The sequence below is a fragment of the Eptatretus burgeri genome, chromosome 4, assembly GCF_056783735.1.
Source record: "Eptatretus burgeri isolate ZD-2024b chromosome 4, Ebu_testis_v1, whole genome shotgun sequence".
In the NCBI taxonomy this organism is placed as follows: domain Eukaryota; kingdom Metazoa; phylum Chordata; class Myxini; order Myxiniformes; family Myxinidae; genus Eptatretus; species Eptatretus burgeri.
Genome location: NC_140964.1, coordinates 115475606 through 115497898, shown reverse-complemented (window position 1 = coordinate 115497898; position 22293 = coordinate 115475606). Strand labels below are relative to the sequence as shown.

The 22293-nt window shown below is 39.2% G+C and overlaps 1 protein-coding gene across 4 annotated transcripts in view; it reads right to left on the bottom strand.

The window, feature by feature from the left end:
- Nucleotides 1-7184: 7184 nt before the first annotated feature.
- Nucleotides 7185-22293, bottom strand: part of LOC147028939 (ephrin type-B receptor 2-like) — a 195219-nt gene continuing 180110 nt past the window's right edge. For 3 of the 4 annotated variants that reach the window (XM_085879830.1, XM_085879831.1, XM_085879833.1), the window contains 3 exons: nucleotides 15315-15508; nucleotides 10679-10834; nucleotides 7185-9435 (listed from right to left, as the gene is read on the bottom strand). In XM_085879830.1, the coding sequence (XP_085735956.1) occupies nucleotides 9327-9435; nucleotides 10679-10834; nucleotides 15315-15508 (459 nt within the window). In that variant the 3' untranslated portion in view covers nucleotides 7185-9326. Of the gene's footprint in view, nucleotides 9436-10634; nucleotides 10835-15314; nucleotides 15509-22293 lie in introns of all 4 variants that reach the window. The other variant, XM_085879832.1, reaches the window with a different exon arrangement.

Below are 22293 nucleotides of genomic sequence, written 5' to 3'. Positions count from 1 at the left end.
CAAGAGGTATGCACGCTCGCTCTAAGCTGTCTTGCCTGTGTTCGAATCCCGACCCAGCTATAAACTGTCATCCTCCGTGTTTCACAGGCAAGGTGATTCATCAATGTGTGCCATCTCTTGGATGGACGTTAAACTGGTCGTCACATTTGTTGCAATCCCACCCTCTACTCTCCCCATCTCCTCTCCCTCTGCTCTCCCCTGGCCCCTCTCCCTCTCCTCACTCTTCCCCATCCTCTCTCCCCCTCTATTCCCTCTCCCACCCCTCTCTCACACCACTCTCACCCCTCACTCACTCCTCTCCCTTACACATTGTGTAAGCATATGAACCGTGTATCCCCATTGTCTCAGGTCCCTCACCTGCATTTGATTTTTCCTTTAATTATTTTTTTCATTGATTTATATTTTCATTTACTGATGCTTTCCAATGGTTCTGTGATTTTTGCAGGTGTATCGGCTTCGATGTCCATTGGCACACCGAATTTGAGCTTTCTCCATCACCAGGGATGCATCGATCTTTAATATCAGTCAGTCAATCAGTCAGTCAGTGGTTAGAAAGATATATATATATATATATATATATATATATATATATATATATATATATATATATATATATATATATATATATATATATATATATATATATATATATATATATATTTGTTGTTACCTCTGTCTGTGAAGATGGAAGGAGGTTATGTTTTCACTGCTGGCTATCTGTTTGTCTGTCTGTCTGTTTATGTGCAGGATATCTCAAAAAGTTGGGGACGGATTCGCATGAAATTGTGTGGACAGATTGGGTGTGTAAAAAGGACAAAAGTATGATATTTTGGTGAAGATCCGAATCCAGATCCGGATATGAACATTTTTTAATTTTCTATGTGATTCTTCCCAACTGAGAGATGATGACAAAAATGACAAACAGCATATTTCAAAAATTTATTGGGCCTGATACGTTCGACTGGATCAGGCATTGTGTGGCAGAGGTATGTGCTCCACCGAGTGCCCTTCTTGCTAAAATATATTTTTGTGAACAATGTTGTAAGAAGAGTATAATTATAATCACTCAACCAAGGCTAAAAAAAGCAACATATAAGTCGGGCACAAGTTGAATAAAGAAAAGAAAATCTGAAAAATGTTGTTCATTGTCTCGCTATTCCAAAAATTACAGTTTTTCCTAATTATGTTAAATTATCCAGAATAAGGGATCAGGACATTATTAAATTATACAATGCATAATGAATAAAGTCCCACAGAAACCGCAAGACAATTATGAAAATAAACTTGTGAATGATTCCCATATCTTGTGAGATTGTGCGTATTTCAATCATGCGCAGTGACATCTGAGAGAAAGAAGAGATGTATCACTCTTAATTTGTCATTCTCATTCATAAAATTGAATCGAAGAAGAAGAAAGAGAGAGGCCCAGATAAGCTTCATAAATCGAGTTGGTCTCTTCACGTTACAATCTCACCCAAACCTCATGGTATAGGAAACCAGGTTCAAATCGCTTATACCATGTACAGGAATCGTATACAGCAAAATATACTGTCGACTGTGTCTTTGTTCTGCATCTTATAAATAAAGCTCAGTTCCTGTCTGTGTGTCACAAGCGCCGCCCATTAGTCAGGACACACATTTCCCTCCAGCGGGCCAGAAATGTGCCGCATAAAGCCGTGGTACGTTACTCTTAAATCCGAGTTGTTTCGTATGATACAAATCAGTCCTTTATATTTCAACAAAAAAGTGCTGTGGCACATTGCCAACCAAAGGTGAGCAGAGAAGGGTACTACCTCCGATGGTGGGAGTGCCACCTAAAGGATGACGCAGAATTTGAGCCCTGCAGGTTGGATTTAATTTTATTAGGTAACTGCATGATTGTCACTGTCTAGGGATATTTCCTTTACCACCAGGCTGGCTTCTCCCGTCACTGGGTTTGGGTACTTTTGCTCGTGTGATATTTGTGCAAGCTACTCATGGGTACTTTAAGAGAGATGTTTGTCTGTGTATGCATCACCACATTTATCAGAGATCACCAAACGGATCTTCATAAAACCTTCAGAGGGTCATCAGTGAGTGCTGCGGAGTGTTTTAGGTTAAAAAAAAATCTAAAATTTTGAAAGAAAGAAAAAAGTTGATTTTTTTTTGTCGACTTTTTTAATGCTCTCTTGTGCCTAAGCCTTTGTACCTATATGAAAGGTAATATTAAATGATCCGCGACACCATTCCTTAGTGGGTGTGGGTGGGGAAGTATTCTAGGCCCCCCAACAAATAAAAAATAAATAATAATTTGATTTCTTCAAAAGTCCAACAGCACCAGGCATTGCCGGGTACCCCTGCCAGTGTCTAATATATAAAGCTCATTCTTACAACTGACACTGATATAAATGTTTAGTACTTTCTAGGTATGCTAGAAAGCTGAAATTTGGCATAATTATGCAACACAAAGCCAATAAGCCAGGAAAGATCACAAAACCATCGTAAAGTTTCCATAAACAGAAATATCCGTAAGTAAAAGTCGGCCAGTGCAGCCTTGCTTTGCTCACTGTGGGTCACGTGACCCAAGACAATGGGACATTACGTTATCTTGCATGACTGGAAATTAATCAGGAAATAAAGAAAGATCGCTTTGTTCTGGCAACTTAAATGCAGCAACAAGGTCGTATGGTCCCAAATCAATTCAGCAAAACATCAAAAGAAACAATTGTTTTATTATCCCCTGCATTTTTGCATTGCTCTGGTGATTAAATACACTGCCCAATGCAAATACATCTGAGTTACCAAGAAAGAGGCAAGTCTTAAAGTTTTCAAGCAACCACTTACAATGCAAACGCTGCCTCCTAAATGTGAGGACCACACTTGTAAAAAGGTCATAACATTCTAAAAAAAAACGTCAAAAAACAGAAAAACTCCTTTTTTGCTCCCATTTCTCTTTTATATTTCTCCCATTCCTTCAAATCATAATAAACCAGCCCATTTTGGGAAACATACTGCAAATATGGATGTGCCCAGACATTTAGTCTTCATCCCATGATTGGTGAGGGTTTGATGAGGTCACACCTTACTGCATCTTCCACACTCTGCAAATCACTACCCGACCAACGTTTTTGTGCCATTCCTTCACTCAGGAGATGAAATCTAGTGTAAACATGCCAAAACTAAATATTTTAAAACAATGAGCTTTAAAAAGTTGAATAAAGAAAGTCTAGCTTTAACACATGCTGTGTTAAAAATACGATGACATTAAAGTCAAATGTCTTTATAATTTTATGTGGAGGAGCTCACATTAGAATATGATGCCCCCTCCAATTTCGACAATAATTGATGCAGCTCATATCTCTGAGATATCAGCTTCTAATGAATCTATTTCATTGTTAGAGGTACTGTATTTCCTTGATTGTTACCATTGATTTCCATTTTGTAATTATTTCAGTGACCATAAGTCCCCACCCCCTGAGGCATGAACCGGGAGTCAAATCCAAAAAATCATTACATATTTCATGCATCCCCCAATATTGATCACACATACAAAATTTCATTAAAAAATGTTTTGAAATATGCCCATAATTTAAGGTTTTGGTCATTGACCTTTTGACCGCACCCCCAAAGTGCCAGAGGGCAGGGCCAAAAATGACACTGCCCTCACACCTTCTTGCCATGTGGTGATCACAACTACCAATTTTGGTGAATTTTTGCACAACCAACCATCCATTGGGACCATAATCTGTGCAGGGCATTGGTGCTTCCTCATCAGTCTCCTTGGCTATTGGGCACAATCCTGGACAGGTCATCACTCTGACACAGGATACCAGCAAGCTGGCACTCATTTTGCCGACTTAAGAAGGATGACAGGCAGAGTCAACCCCACCTAGTATTAATTCAACAGATATATTGGATTTGAACTCAGGATCCTAGGATCCCAAGCCCATCACCCTCGCCATTAAGCCAACACCAGGCTTATATTTCACCATGAGTGAGAAGAGTGGCCAGTTGACATTCTCGTCTGAGCACAAAGCTCATGATGCCAGGATTCCAGATTTGGCGTCATTAATCATGTAAGTTGGTGTGTTTCTTTTCTGATTGGCAGTTTTCATATTCTCATCAGAGCACAAAGCTCATGATTTCAGGATCCCAGATTTGAATCCGATTTAGTTTGCACAACCGTTGTGCACTGAAATTGCCAGGAGGAGATAGCATGACAGACGAACAGACGGAGCCCATGACAAATTTTACCCCATGTTTTTTCAAAAAGTGTAGGGATAATAAGAATGATTGACAGTAATTTTGGTGACATCTAAAATAGCATCTGCAGGATTGTCAGTAAATTTATGTGGTGTGCATTTTGCATATACTGTAATCCCTAATAATCGAGTGCTTCAGCATTAAAGTACGACTCAAACACTTTCTTGCCAGACACAAAAGCATCAACTTAAAAATAGTGTTCTATTATAACGTGCCGTCATTTGCATTTCCATAGTCCATACTTTCAGCAAATTATGGTGGCCTTTAAAATTTAGATGAAAAATAACACATCCTATTTTTAAAATGTCAAAAAGTAATTTTTGGGCAATGGCTGCCTTCAGCACCTGCTGAATGGTGTTGACATATATATATATATATATATATATATATATATATATATATATATATATATATATATATATATATATATATATATATATATATATATATATATATATATGTATATATATATATATATATATATATATATATACACACATAGATTAACATATACATAATTGAAACAAACAAAACATCGCATGTATGCACAAAATACTGCTGTTTCAGTCACCTGTAGTTGCACCAATGTTTACAAGTAGAGCTACCGGTGGTGTAAATGCATCAAAGGGAGGAAAAAAAACATTTGAGATTTTCTTCAATGACAAAGGGATTAAATTCATTAAAAAAAATTGATTGCAGCCTTGGAGTATCATTTAATCACACAGGAAAAAGCAAGTCTGCAAATCTTACCGAAACCATATTCCCACTCCGATACAAAAGCACAGCATAGATGTCATGTCAGATCACACCTGACAAAATGCAAGGGAGAGAAAGTCTTTGGCATGTATACACACAATCAAAAAGGCAACAATTAGGAGATGGGAGGGTATCAGGAGGAATGCTGAAGGAGAGAGGTACCCAGTGAGGATTAAAAAAAAAAATCACACGCATACATGAAGACACACTTTACATACAAATGCCGTACCACATCATAAATCACATATACCCGCCTGTTCATCATAATCTTTTCATTGTTTTTCTTTTTTGTTGCATATCTGCACTTATTTAATTACTATATATATATATATATATATATATATATATATATAATGTTTTTTTTTTCCTTCAATTCCCAGACAGCTTTCCTAGATGCTGGAATAAAAGAAACAGCCAAATATGTTATGTCCTCATTGCATTAATCCCTTTTTTGTTTCTTTACCTCTGACCTGTGTTATCTATCAACCTCCATTGAAAGTGAATTTTTTACACTGAAAATATTTTTACAATATCTCTTCCTGAAGGGCACCGTGGTATTTTTATGATTCTGTCACCAATATCCATGTGTGCCATATGAGTATGTAATATTTCCTTCTCCAATCTGGAAAAAACATAAGCATGCCCTTTTCTAATATTTCTCCTTCATGAAAAACAGCCAGCCTTGACACAGCAGTATATGCTTACATCTACCTTTGCTTTGCATTGGCAAAATATATATAAGATAGTTCATTTGCATGGGGATAGAATACATCACGAGTTAAATTGCAACCTCTATTTTTTTGGACAATTTTTGAAGAGAAAATAATTTATCCAATTATTACCTGCACCACCAAAGGTGGACGGAGGTTACTGTATGTTTTCACCCCTATTAGTTTCACTGTTTGTCTCTGAGCAAGTTCTCTCAAAAAATTATGGACGGATTCAGATGAAATTTGGTGGACAGGTTGGGTTTGTGATAACTGGATAAACTATCAAAATTATTTTTTCCCTTCAAACATTATTCATAAAATAAAGGTTGTAAAAACAACGAATAAATGCAAATAAATAAAAGTTGTGATAGAACATAAATAAAAAAGTATTAGTGCATCAATGCAATGAAGGATTGACTAAAATAAGTGAAAGAAAGAAATATTTTGCAAATACAGTATCATTATCAGCCTATTTTCAGTCTACTGTTGGATGAAGGCTTCCCTGAATTCACATTGAGGCTATTGGCATACTCACCATGCTTGCCAAGTGTGGTTTGGTGAAGGAAATTTTCGGTAGGAATTTGTAATTTTTCAGTGTCATTGATAGTTTGCCTACTCGACAAAAGACACAATGTGATTTATTTTAATGTCCACCAATGACCCTAGTGCCGATAGACAAGTCCTCCGGCTCAACTTCGTCCCAATAGACGGTACACAAATCATTGACTTGGTCTGCATGCAATACAGCAGGGTGAGTTTGTAGCTGGGTCAACATTCAAACCCAGGGCACACAACTCAAAGCCGAGTGGTGTTGGTAGTTGCCCTCCATAACCGAGGAAGGCCATTCACATCTAACATGCAAACTACAATTTGTTTGCAGTGCAGAAATCATTGCCAAAACATAAACTACGCTTTGACAGAAGGGTTTAGTGGCATGCAAAAGTGTGACGGTGTCAAGGAACCTCCAAGAAGATTATACCAATTGCTCACCCCAGTCCAAGCAGGAAGTTGTAATTTTTTGAGGGTGCCGGTGATAACTCGTTTACTCTTCGTGAAGGACACCGTGGGATTTTAACATCCACCAACTAATGCTGGCAAACAAGCCACCCAGTTTAACATCCATCCAAAAAATGGCACACACGTGTATTCATTCTCCTGCATGCGAAACAACAGGATGACAGTTTCTAGCTGAGTCACGATTCAAACCCAGGCTAGTCAATTCAGAGGTGAGTCATGCATTCCTCAAAGCGATCCTGCCACTCCGCAAATAATTACAAGATTTTTTTTTCTTGTCTGCCTCAAGAAATTGATTATTTACAAATCAGCAGCAAATCATTATTTGAAATTCAAGAATCCAGACAATTTCCCTCAAAATACCAACATTAGTGGTTTAGTGGAAAAATGCAATAAAACGACACCAAAAAAAAAAATTACTTTTTAAAAAAATAACTGTAATAGAAAAAGGACACTTGAGTGTTTGCAGAACATTTATTTGTAAAATGTATTTGAAATCTCTACAGTTTCAAAGAATACTTTTGTCTTTTATAAATACAAATTTCAAACATTGTTAAAACAAAGTGTGCAAATGGAGACAGGCTAAATGATCGGAAGACAAAATAAAATTCCAATCATTTCATATGTTGCGTTCCCTGCCTTCTTTAGTTATATACACTATGCTACGTTCGTTCGCTAGTACTTACATCAGGAAAATAACCAAAGGAAAGCATTTAAAATACAAAATGTACACTTTTATTGAAGTAATATTGAAACCACCAGTTAAGCTTACAAAAAAAAAAGAGGTGCCAGACATATCTACAAAATTAACGAAAGGCATTTATCAAGTGTTATGTGGGGCAGGATGGAGCAGCTTTAAAAAAAAATAACACAATTAAAGCTCCAAATGTTCATAGCTCCAGATGCTTGCCGAAATTTTCTTTACCTCAAACCAACAGCAGCAAATAATTATGCACGAGTTATTCCAGTACAGAGTAAGGGAATAAATTGTTTGCAATTTAAATTCCAAAAATGTATGAAAAGGGGAAACGTAAACTGGGGATAAAGGCGGGATATTAGAACAATGCAAAAAAAAAATAAAAACCCTGCAAGTTTGGAGAAAAAAAATAAGGTTGGTGAAAAGGTTGAAAAATAAATAAATAAATCAAGTCTTTATGTAATGGATTGGGAAGTAATTGCTACGAAGTGCATGACATAGATTTGAGATGCCAAATTAAGTGGAATCATCACTATAGGAACATAGGTGGCCTTGAAATGCTCAATCCATCATGATCCTGGAATTTATATCAGCAATGTCAATGCTGCATGGCAAGCTTGCCACTCATCCCCAGCAGCACCTGGAGCCACTGGATTTGAGAGCTGAAACAGCCAATTTGATGCAGGAATAAAATCGACATGGTAACAAGCAAGTCAAACACCAAAATGAAAACAATGCATTCAGAATATCAAAAGTGAAACGAGTTACGACCTAACTTGATGTACCATGTTTGCCAAAAAACTCAAGCAATAAGAATAGCAACCCCATATTTGCACACAAAAATACTTGCACGGTTTACTTCCTGCATTTTGATCTATTCACAAATGCTCTAAGTGCCAGCCCAAGTTGTCAAATACACAAGCTAAAGAGGTCACTATTTGCACGGCCACCGTTAAAAAAAAAAACGACTGCAAATTTACTCATAAGCTGTATAAATGTTACAGTATGGTTCTTCAAAAACAAAAGAGGTCCTGCCATGGCATGACTCGTTGAAATGCCGTACCTTGCAGTCACGTGTAAACACGACAATAGTACTATAAAATATGCCTCTACATGACATGCTTGAAGTTTCCAAAGATGAGAAACTTCAGCCAATTACAGGAGCAACGGGAAATACTGGCATGGGCTGCCAGAAACGAAAAGAGAAAATGCCACCTCTTGTTGCTACTATGCCCAACAGAACAAAACGTTGGTTAAAGTTTGGCAAAAATTCAACTTGCTAGGCCTCAATTCATAAAATATTGCCTGTCACTCACAAAAGAAATATGTGCGAAAAGTGCGCACAATACATTTTGGTATTCGAGTAGTGGGACATTCGGAGCAGTTTTTACTGTTGCTATGTTGGAATCCACTGAAAGTAATGAAAAAGTGTGTTATCATTATTTAACAAAAACAATTCATCTTCCAAGTGCTGAATGAAAGGAAATGAGAAGGCCAAGTGAAATTGCTGGGCTGCAACATTTTATCGGTCCGTACTCCAGAAGAGGCATTGTGAAATGCAATCCTGAAAGTTCCGGCACTATATGCTGAAGAGTAATGACAAAGAAAGTCAAAATTTATCGATAAATTAACAGAAACAGAAAATGTCCTCAATAACCGCTCAATCGCATGAATCTATCACAGCATCAAAATTCTGTCCAAGTGAGAAAACCACAATAAGTTGTTATTTTATTTTCATGATGGTCTTCAAACCCTGCGCCAGATGTAATCTCAGCAATGGCCTTTGCACAATGCAATGTCATGGTCTCTTTTGAGTGGTGTGCTGCAAGTCACAGATTAATTTTTTTGTGGTTCTTTTCCAGGGATGTTGTGCCCACTTCTTTGTTCACTGCCTAACGTGGTATACATCAAACCTGAACTGCCTGAATTTGGTTCATCTGGGCTCGCATGATCTGGATGCTGTTCAAAATCTTCTTTTGGTGGCCAGCCAAGGTCACTCCTATTCTGAGGATGTCTCTGCAAGGGACAATAGAGAACATCAGTACAGGCACCTCTGGAAACAGACAATAGGTGACATTCACATTGGTTTACGAGGGGTTAATTGAACTGTCAAAAAGAATTCAAATGTGGCATTTCAACTTCCTCTTGCTTTATTCCTCTGTCTCACCACTCCAACCCTCGATCCACACATACCTTTCTCTATCTTATGTGAAAAAGTTGAAATCATAATTCAAGGATCACATTACTACAGTTGGTTTGGAATATCAGAAGTGCATTCATAGGTAGTGGAAATAATTGAAATTGAGAAACCTTCATCTTAACAGTGCAAAGTTAAAGAGTGATGTTTGATGAATAAATGGTGTCATTTTAATAAAAGAATAGAGAATTATCAATGAAGAAGAAAGGCAACTCAGGAGTTCAGGGATAATATTGAAAAAGTGTGTTGAACTGTCGAAGGTGTGACTGCACAAGGACTTGAAGAGAAATCAAATATGTTACATTGAAAGCGCAGGAAAGGTGGTTAAGTACCAGAATCCTATGATATTAAATTAGGCAATTCTCTCTCTGTGTGTACAATTGTATGTACATTTGAAAATTAAAGAAAAAAAAAAACAGGGCTGGCATGATCTCCACCAAATTTTGCATGCATGCCAGTAGTGCCCAGGGTCAGGTCATTGGCAAAAATGAAAAATCCCCCAGTAGTGGTGGGAGGAGGGTGGGGTACGACAACACAACTTTTACCCAATCCCCTCTAAATTTTGTAGACGAGTTGGTATTACCCATGGTCAAATAAGAGGCAAAAATAAAAATTCCCACCCCCTTCAAGGGGAGGGGGGGGGAGGAGAAGACTTTCCAATTCTATCAAAGGGAACGAGTGTTTCTAGTGTCATAAAGGGAGGCAAGCTAGTAAACCCTTTTCTCATCTGTGCCAGCAAAAATAAATTGGCTTCCCTTTATTAAAGGCACAATGGGATCTTGAATGTCAATGAATGACCGTAGACCAAATGATAAGAAATCCTGCAAGTAGTATTCATGGGATGCCAACCCATAAGAGTGAGAAAACAATGGTCATGACTCGTGAAGTACTGATCTGCTCAAGTACTTCAGCAGCTAGAATTACCTACAAACAACAACTCAACGGTAGATGTGTGATGAAATGGAAGCGATACCCAAAGGTTGGTTATGGAAAGAGAAAAGCGAGTCCATGAAGCAACCTGTGCAGGAAGGAACGTGAGGCCAGTGATTGTGGCTCACTCACTCGGCCGTCATGCGAGCAACCAGGTCGAACGACGCGAAGCCGGCGTTTGCAAAGTTTTCTTTGTATCGACCCATCTTGATGGCATCAAGCCAGTCTTCCACGGAGCCGAATGATGTGAAATCCGGAGCAGTACGGTCCAGAAGCTGCTGCGCATCTCTGCAGGGGTATATTAATGGATTTAGTCAAGCAAATGTAGCGATTGTTAATGTCGGCGAAAATAGCCATGTCAAATAAAAATATTTCAGGAAAGTGAGGTTGTTCACTACTGATAATAAAACCATCCGTTTTTGAAATGACCTCTACATTTTACTTACATCGTAGGTTTAAAACCCACTCTCATGACAGGTTCCCAAGAGCACTTCCATAATGGGTTGTGGCTGCACCTGTTTGGTATCACAGAAATGTGGTACATGTGCTGTGCTCTTGAATCTATCATTTGCTGTAAAAGGCAGTTTTATTGTCAGGCCAATCTGAACATCTTAATGGGAGATGTGACATAAGACACTGCATTATGACAATGACATGCAGCAGTTGTGCCTGGCATGTGGTTCCCGAATAGCAGCACAGGTTCTAATGAGACGAGCCTGGGCATCCAAGGCCGTGGCTCGCCTCCAAGAACAGCAATGGCAGCAGACAAGCCAGCATGCCACCACATGCCCAGATTTCAAACGGAAGCCACCTGGCCAGTCCTCCCTTCTTCTTTTCAGCTGCCCCTCCCATGACATTGTGATTTGTGAGGTGAAACCACCTTGAAAGGTTTCAGTTTTATGGGGCACCATTGTTCAGTGTAAAATCAACATGAATTCATGACGTCATAAAAAAGCATATTTTTACAATACACAGCAAGGTAACAAAATGACATCAACAATGAATGCAACTAAAGCAGTTGTACAGACATGTTCGAATGTAATGGTGCCAGACAAAACTGCAAAGTGCTTTGGTCACACACCCTCCAAACAAGACATTTTTACAGCTGGAAACCAGTCGGCGCACCCATGTTTATTATCTCATGGTCAAAGCTACAAAAAAAATAAAATAGGTCTTCCTCATCCAGGCCCATACACGCAGCATGGCAATACCCCAAGCCCTCAGGCATGTCTAAGAAATAGCTTAATTTATCATCGATTTCTCTCATTATAATAACAGAACTATCATATTTACCTTCAGCCAACCCACACCCCAACCTCCCTCCCCTACTCCAAACCAAATATCAAAAATTCATCAAAAACAATAAAAGTTGTAAAAACAATTTGGGGAAATAATCACACAATATCTCTTAACAAAAAACTTTTACTACAATCATATTGAAGACAGCGATGCTGGTAGAGAATAGACAAATGGATATAGTTCAGGAGATTCGCTTTCAGTTTTCAGTGTCAAACAATAGAACATCTCGACTATCCATGCCGACCCATTGCATGAACAAAAAGAAACATGTGTCGACAGTCATGCTAACTTCCCTCGATATTACATTTTGACAAGATAAAGAACAAATTCGCGACAATTAACCTAAATACCTATTCATTAAATATTATTATCAGGCGTTGTTGGCGGCGAAATGGCTCGTTCATGGTTGATAAGTTTACACGGTAACAGCGGTGACATAGCATTCTGCCAGCACAACACAATTACCTCCACCCACTGCCAGTGTTTACAAGCCAAAAAGGCATGCAAGAACAACAACAAAATGACAAGTATTCACCAGTTTCCCTTGAGTGCACGAGTCTTGTGCAACACAAGTTTTAAATAAAAAAAAGAAGCTTACTGTGAGGTTTCTCAGCTTGTCCCATTAACAGGAGGCAAACTCACGGCTCAGCTGCAATTATGCCTTAAAGGCATCGCTTTGAAATTGTAGCTGTAGCTGCATCTACCAAAAGAGCTTTCTTGATGCTTAAGTTAAACAAGCTATCACCTTAAGATGACTGGTAATGTACTGCTGCCTGCGTTTAGGAGAACGTTTTTGTTTTTCTTTCATTGTTTATTATTCCCACATACTACCTTGACATACATTCATCCTGCAGGACGTTGGTATATGCTTCGGGTTGTGTTGAGGTTTCTACATTGTCGCCTGTGACTCATTAACCCTACACGAGCTCTGCAATGGTGACCACAGATAGGACATTATAGAGTAACATGATCAATGGTGACCTCAGATAGGACATTATGGAGTAACATTATCAATGGTGACCACAGATAGGACATTATTGAGTAACATGATCAATGGTGACCACAGATAGGACATTATAGAGTAACATTATCAATGGTGACCTCAGACAGGACATTATGGAGTAACATTATCAATGGTGACCACAGATAGGACATTATGGAGTAACATTATCAATGGTGACCACAGATAGGACATTATAGTCACATTATCAATGGGGACACAGATATATTGATCAAGCATTCACTATGTTCCCAAACGCATTGGATATGCAGTGTTATTAATTCACAATAATTTCTTACCTCTGACACCAAAGGTGAACAGAGGTTATATTTTCACCCCTGTTTGTCTGTCTGTGAGCAGCATATCTCAAACAAAGTTACGGACAGATTTGGACGGAACTTGGTGGACAAGTTGGATGTGTGACAAGGATGAATTGATTCCATTTTGGTGAAGATCCAGATCCGGGTACTCAATTTTTTTTCAAGGGATTATTCATCATTGAGAAATAGGGCCAAAAACAATATATAGCATGATATCTCAAAAAGTTATGAATGGATTAGGATGTAACTTGCTGGATGATTTGGGTGGGTGAAAAGAACATGCTGATTTGGTTAAGCTCCGGAAGCAGATCCAACCTATCAGAGTGGGATACAAAACGTAAAATGCTCAGCTGGGTGGAGGTATGTGCTCTACTTAGTTTGATTTGCAATGAGTTCTTATCCTTAAGACGTTCACCCAGAGTGGATGGAACCTATAACTTTGTCCCAAATTTTGGGTGTGATGGCAGCTGTAATTTTGTACGATCTAACATAGCAAGGTTATTCCAGCTGTATTGAATTATTGATCAACTTTGGCCTGCTTGTCCTAGTTTCAAGATTGGCATGACCTGCAGGCATTTTCCATTTTTCTTAAGGGCATAAACCACACTTCAGTTGGAAAGGTCCAATGTGACAGAAATGCTGCAATCCTCGAGCATCCAATCAAAGAATATCTCCACATCAATGATATTTCAGTGTTTTACTTTGCACCAGCTTGATTATGACCTGTTGCACATTTCAATAATACCTGTTGCACACTCTTATAAAGCCAATGAATGTTAATAGTGCACGTGGAGAACAAAATGCAAACACACGCGAGGAGAATTCATTTTGGTGTACTGTCCTGATATTTTGGTAATATAAAGTGCAGACATGGGAGGAATGTAATAGAGAGGATTCAAAAAAGATGGTGGTGAAGTGAAGCAAGAAGAGCTGTAGTCAAGAATAAGATTGACTCCAGAGTACTCGCAGCACATCTCCAATTACTTTGTGCAGAATAAACAAACGCCTGGGTGAATGTGGAGGCCACAGCGTGAGATTCCGCCTGCAGTGGCCGGCAGAAGTTCATTGGAAGGTGCTGAATATCGCGTGCCAAATTTTATTATGCTGACCTACTATTCACAAAGATGCTAATATTCGATGGAGCATGATCGGGTAACATTTATTTCCTCTGTTTGGCAGGCTTTTCATGTCGGGCCTTCATTATTTACTTAGGCAGCTTGAGATGTCCTCCTTCTCTTCTCTTCTCTTCACTGCAGCAACGCTCGAGGCATGGAGAAACAGGGTAATTTGGCCAAAGCAAGCTTTGCATCAAACGGAAAATACATTTTGGTTGCAGCTTTGAATTTCCATCCCCACTTTTTCCACTGATTTGGAGAGAAACTCAAATAGCATCAGATTTCAGGACATATAGTTTCATGAATCACCAAAGGGCTTTACTGTACTATGGTTTACTCATAATAGAAGGCATTGCCCTTTGAATGCCACTCAATTCCTGTTCTGTAATACCCTCGGCTGCAAGTTACACACAGATCAGTACAGATCTGTAAAAAGAGACCAGTCAACATTTATCATTCAGACAATCACATGAATCTTCCTCCATGTGAAACTTTATCCTGGTTTAGTGAAGTCGGTTTACTCGACACAACCTGGGCTAAAGGCTTGAGTACTTTTTAAAATATAATCCTTCAATAATGTATGCTGAAAGCCGTTTTTGTTGCATTGTCTTACAAATTGCAATCTTGGTTGTGATGGCAGTGATGTAAGAGCTTCTAATAATCCCCAAATAGCTGGTGTGTGATGAGGCCGCGTGCTGTGTAAGCTAATAAAGCTGATGACACAGACAACCGAAAGAGAAAAACATTTGGGGAAGTGATGACATCATGCTGCTTGAGCAACCAACCATTTCTTGCATAAACTAGCCCAAAACTTCAAACAGTCATAACATATTAACCGATAACATTTTGTCAAACTTACTTTGCGTCTGGAACATTTTCTTAGCCATGGCCTTTGGTTAGAGGCCAAGCTCAGAATAGTGGACTAGGCCTCAGATACACATTTAAAGCTCTGATGTTACACCAGAAACCTTGTCTTGGTTAGCTGCCCATTCCCATTTTGGTATATAAAGGGGGGTGGGGGGAGAGAAACTCACGCTGCATTGACCCCGCTCACAGCTTTTAGGCTTGCTGGGTTGCGTATCAACTTGTCCAACTGGGCCACAATTAGGCTGAATTTGGGACGGTCACCGCGACTTTTTTGCCAGCAATCAAGCATAAGCTGGTGCAAGGCAGCAGGACAGTCCATAGGTGCTGGGAGCCGGTAGTCCTGCTCCACAGCGCTGATCACCTGAAGAAAATAGAAATTGCTTTGTCAAAGTTCTTTCACAATTATTATATCAATACAAGAAAAAGTTAAACTGCACAATTTCACATTTATTAAGAACCCCAAGCAAATAAATATTTTCAACATATAGGATAGTGCTGGAGAGAATGATGCAGCAAGTATAAACTATTTTGGAGAGACCACAAAGCAACACGATGCATTCATTGCATGATTTTAAATGTATTGTGATTTAAAAACTCTGCTTACAAGCAAGATTTGACAATGGCATGATAAGCAAGCTCGGCACCGTAAAATAGCAACTTCTGCTGAGACCATGTCTAAGTTGTCACAAGAACGTGGAACCAGGACCTCCAATTATGAGGCGGTTTTTTTTTAAAAAAGTCGCAGTGCGTACAACTCTTTAACCTTTTCAACTTGTTTGACACACCACACAAGGGGCTGCCACAACAGGCACTTCCTTGACATTTCTGCCACAGTGGGAAGCACAAAGCTGACTAGCCTTCTTTTAATTGCACTTCGTGTTGAATCAACCGCTTCTCTCTTTCTTCCAATATTTGTCCAGGGATAAACAGTCGCTCGAGTTTTGAAAAGATCATGAAAGCTCCGGTGTGTAACTCATAAGTATATCTGAACATAAATCCCCGAAGAAAATAAAAGATCGGGAAAATGCCAAACGTTTCTCCGTCAACCTGCACATTGCTGCAGATTATCAAATTGTTCATCCTGCAATATGGGCAACAATTTTGCTCAAAGATGAAAATAATCTGCGTTTGTTGCCTGACGTTTTAAAAATACAAAATGTGTGATACTGTCACTATAAAAAATAAAAATAATATTTTTATTATGAGTGATGTTGCAAAAATAAAGAGCATGCAATATGAAAGATTTAGTGCATCGGAGTGGCAACCTGTCCAGGACTGTACTCCTTGCCAATGAAACTGCCTCAGCAGCCATATGTGCCTTTGTGGAGTGAAAGGAATGGCATTGTTTTGCAAGATTTCCTCCGAAATGCCTGGTGGTGGCTTAATGGATAGAGTGATGGGATTGGGATCCTAAAGTCCTGAGTTCATAATCATGCCTTATCATTGAATTAATACTCAGCCGGGTTGATTCCGCCTGTCATCCTTCTGTGGTTGGAAAATGAGTACCGGCTTGCGGGGATGATTGAGCCATTTGAGTATCCTGTGTTGGAGTGGTGACCTGTCCAGGATTGTGCCCAATAGCCCAGGAGACTGCTTTGGCAGCACTAATGCTCCGCACAGAGTATGGTCCCAATGGATGGATGGATTTCCCCATAAATGCTATATTTTTGGATGCTATGGTTGAACTTTCATGAAAGTTTTATCAAGGAAGAGTTAAATGATTATTAAGATTTGAACTGATGAAATTTTAGCAAATGCTCAAACTTTGAAAAAAAGCAGAGCAGGTGTGGAACGGTGTTTTATTTTTCATTGTGTCAAAATTATTAACTTGAATAAACAGATTGTTGATCAGAGTGTACTAGCAGAATCAAGGTGCAGCTGATATTTCCAGCATCAAACCTTCATGTGAGGAAATGAGCTGCTTCTTCTCCTTGTCAACTTCTCCAGGCAGGTGAAATTTGTGATTGTAATCACGCATCTCTTCCAGACTTTTTGTGCTGCTACTATTAACTTTTCCTGACACTGCTGCAAACTTTTAAAATGCTGATGACATGAAAAGCCTTGCTCACAGTCTTATTGCAAGTCTGTTTGCACGTGCCTATTGACAGGACTCACAGCTTCTGCTTTTATGCACTTGGTTCTCGATTTGACTTATCAGTCTTATATTGGAAGCACGATTGTCTCTGAACATGCCCACCTGCCACTGCCCAAAATAGAAAATACCTTTTAATATTCCACTTTGTATCTTTTAAATCGATTACGATGTCCAGTAATTTACTTCCACTAATTAAATACATAATATTGAATTAATCATATTTACAGCTTCCACTTTCTGTTTATGGTGCTCCAGTGTTTTCCATTTATATTTTGTCCATCATGAGACAGCAACTTACACCATCATTTTGAATAAACCATTATATTGTAAATGAAGCTCACGTCAGGATTCTGTGAGTAGGAACAAACAATAATTGATACCTATTTCTGGTTTGAAAACATTTACTCACGTATAACCTATTTTTTTGCTGTGAGATAAAGTACAGCTAAAACAAAACAAAAAAAACCGAAAGGTGAAAAGGGCAGGTGGTATGGCCTGGAGGTATGCTCACTCGCCTCCAAGCTATCAAACCTGGGTTCGAATCTTGGCACCGCTATAAACTGTCATCCCCATGTTTCACAGACAGGGTGATCCATCAATGTGTGTTCAAATCTCTTGTAATGGATGCAAAACTGGATCTCCCATCTGTTATGATTAGTTGGTGGACGTTAAAAATCCCCCTGTGTCCTTCACGAAGAGGCGGGGAGCTATTGCCGGCACCATGGCCAACTTCCAAATTTCTGCCATGGCTACTTCTGGGAGAGGGATGGCAAAACACCCAGCCTGACTCGAGGGCAAGAAACAGCTTCAGCAGCACCATTTCTCTGCCCTGCAATAGGGTGTGGTTCATGATGAAGATGATGGTGAAGGTGAAAAGATAAATAATGCTCGTTTATCAAACCAAGCATCCTGTTATATTTCTAGCACAACCTTTGAACCTTCACAGCCAGTAATCATGCATCACTGTACTGTTTCCAGAATCATTGGATTGACCATGATAACTCATGAATGTTTCTGTGCATGAGAATGTGTTGCCATTGGAGCAGAACACATGTTTCTTCCAACTTTTACAATTTTCAGCCAGCATCTCATTACATTATTGTCAAACCTTACAACTATTTGTCTGTTTTACTCTCCGCAATCAAAATTCTTCAGAATCTCCATGAACCTTCATAGGCGACATCAAATATCCAAAATCGATTAAGGAATGATGCACTGGTGGACAATCATTGGAACTCAGAGGGAATCAACACTGCCATATAAATTTTCCTTTATATGACAATGAGAAACAATGCCAGCCAGCTTCATCGAGCAATATATCAACAGAAAAGACAAAATTAATCAGAAGCTGCATTTCAAATGTGAATAGGGTGACTTCTTGAGACAAAGGAGAAAAAAGAAGCACAATTAAGAAGAAATTTAGAGAATAAGGCAAGAAGAAGAGAAAGTTTGTCTGTGACTGATTTAAATGTATTGAGAGCATAAAACAGAGAAGCTCAGCAGAGATGTTAGTCAACAAATGGATGATGAGAGGACAGAAAGGCAGACAATAAATCGTCTGCAGCATTAGAGAAGGTGATATTCAGCTTCACACAAGCAGAAAACACACATAACACATATATATATATATATATATATATATATATATATATATATATATATATATATATATATATATATATATATATATATCTCTTTCGATCTACTGATTCACTGACTGACTGACTGACTGACTGACTGACTGATATTAAAGATCGGGACCTTCCGGGTGATAGAGGAAGCTGAAATTTTGTGTGCCAACAGACTTTGAAGGCGACACACCAGAAAAAAAAATCACAGAACCATCAGAAAGCATCGGTAAGTTGAAATATAAACAAATGAAAATAAATAAATTAACAAAAAAAATGAAAAAAATGCAGGTGAGCGACCCGAGACAATTGGGAAGCATGGTAATTTTGTGTGCCGATGGATATCAAAGTCGAAACACCAGGAAAAATCACAGAACTGTCAGAAAGCATCCATAAATGAAAATATAAATATACGAAAATAAATTAAATATATGTCCTGTATGTTCATGCTACACACACACACACACACACACACACACACACACACACACACACACACACACACACACACACACACACACACACACACACACACACACACACACACACACACACACACACACACACACACACACATATATATATATATATATATATATATATATATATATATATATATATATATATATATATATATATATATGTACTGTATGTTCACGCTATACACATATATACATATACTGAAAAAATATATATAATATATATATATAATATATATATATATATATATATATATATATATATATATATATATATATATATATATATATATATATATATATATATATATATATATATATATATATATATATATATACATGTGGCAACGTGGCAACATGTGTATATACGTATATATGTGTGTATACATATACATGTACGTACATATATATATATATATATATATATATATATATATATATATATATATATATATATATATATATATATATATATATATATATATATATATATATATACACACATACAACCAGAAGGCACACAGGTTGGAGGTGATGCTTCCTGGGTTAGAGGTGATGCTTCCTGGGTTAGAGGTGATGCTTTGGTGTAGGATTATGTCAAATGGTGATCAGGGGAGTGCTCGTCACACTCCACATGTTTTGATGTACCCGTAAATCACATCATGTGCCTTCTGGTTGTACGGTTTGTATTAGCAGGAACAATCTTCTGGGTGTCAGACTGATGCTTGTTCTTTGTGGATTATGTGGTTTTACCATGTGAGACATAATCCGTGGCAATGCTCACCTTAACAGTTAGGAGGTGAGTCTGATGTTTAAACGACGAATGTGGTCATCACTGGTTAGATATTTATTGATGTGCCATCCTGATACCCGGTGTGTGCCCTGGTTAGAATAGGTACACCGTATCCCTGCGTGTCGTAAGAGGCGACTAAGAGGGTTGGCATCCGGCCATAAAAACATCACCAAAAAAGGAAACCATGATGAGTGCAACTGATGGGCAGGGTACAGCCCGAAGTACCTCGTGGGGGTCCTCACCTCTCTCAGTAAAACTCAAGGTGGGGAATCCGATCGAAGCAAGAAAGGAAATTTTTCCATTTATGATGACCAATTGTCTGATGCCCCATGTAGAGATCGGTTTCTGGGGTTTGGTACATGGAATGTAGGGACAATGACAGGAAGATCTGGAGAAGTTGTTGAAAGATTGGTCAGAAGAAGAGTGGACAAATGTTGTATGCAGGAGACACGATGGAAAGGAAGTGGTGTGAGAATGGTGAAGGGTAGGCAGGGGCAGAAGTATAAGTTTATGTGGCAAGGGTGCCCGGAAAGCGTGCATGGTGTTGGTGTCATGTTTTCTGAGGAGTTTGTAGACAGTGTAGTGAGTGTGACTAGAGTGAGTGAGAGGTTATGGTGCTCCATTGGTATGGTATAGATTATGGTTATGGTATAGAGTTGCGGAAGATGTTTGCTGATTTTCATTTCCTTGTGAAAGTGGACATCTCTCTGGCTGTTATCAGAGAACCACTTCACCGCTGTCGAGTCTGGCATTTCACTCAAGCCGACTGGCAGGGTCTCCGAGCAGCCATCAAACTTACAGACTGGTCTCCTATCGCTACTTTCTCCAACATCAACTCATCCCGGGAATTCTTTCAAAGAAACTTGCTCTCCCTCATGCACAGATTTATCCCCTCTCGTGTTCAGTTGTCTTACCCTTCCTCCCGCCCTTGGTTTACTGAAGCTTGTGGCGAGGCAGTTGTCCTGAAACAACTTGCCTTTACCTCATGGAAAGCAAACCCAACTGAGGGCAATCTCAGTTCCTTCAAAAAAGCTCGGAACAAGTGTGTATCTACCCTCAGGAGAGCCAGAAAACAACAGCTCTCTATTCTCAAGTCTGAACTCTCAAACCTCTCTCCCTCCTCAAAATCCTGGTGGCATCGAATCAAATGTTTCTGGTGTATGTTCCCCCTCCATCCCCTCCCCTTACCTCAAATGGCCACACTGCTGATACCGCACGTGAAAAGGCTGAATGCCTAAACTCGGTGTTTGCAGCAAAATCTTGTGTCCAAAACCCATCACTTTCTCTACCCACCTTACCCAGTCGCACCCAACTGTCCCTGGACTCTGTATCCTTTTCTCCTGACAAGGTGGAGAGCTTGCTTTCAAACCTCGAGTCAGATTCTGCAACCGGTCCAGACAGCATCAGCCCACGTGTCCTCAAAGCCTGCTCTTCTGCTCTTGCTCACACTCTCTCTGTTCTATTCACCCTCTCATTTGCTCAAGGTCATCTGCCATCTGCTTGGAAAACTGCAAACATCACTGCCCTGCATAAAAAAGGTGCAAAAACAGATCCCTGCAACTACAGACCAATCAGCCTTCTCCCAATCATCAGCAAGGTGATGGAATCCATCATCGCTTCATACATTAAATCCTTCCTCTTCTCCAATGGCTTGATTTCCGATCATCAATTTGGTTTCAGACCAGGTCACTCTACCCTGGATTTGCTGCTTCTGCTCTCCCAAAAATGGATGGAAGCCCTCAATGCCAGACAGGAACTCCAAGCTGTATCCCTGGACATATCACATGCTTTTGACACAGTCTGGCACCCTGCACTACTCACCAAACTCTCTTCCTATGGTATTCAAGGCCATCTTCACTCATGGCTCGCAGACTTCCTCTCCCGTCACAATCAACGTGTGGCCCTAAATGGAGTTCTTTCATCCCCTCTTCCTGTGCAGGCTGGAGTTCCTCAAGGTAGCGTTCTGGGCCCTGTTCTTTTTCTGATTTTCATCAATGATCTATCCGACTCCCTGGAAAATCCTCTATATCTCTTTGCTCATGACTCCACCCTCTGCCGTACCATCAGTCATCCCTCAGACCGGCAAGCAGCAGCTTCTTCGCTCACTGCAGATCTGGATAAAATCACAAACTGGTCCAACATGTGGAACAT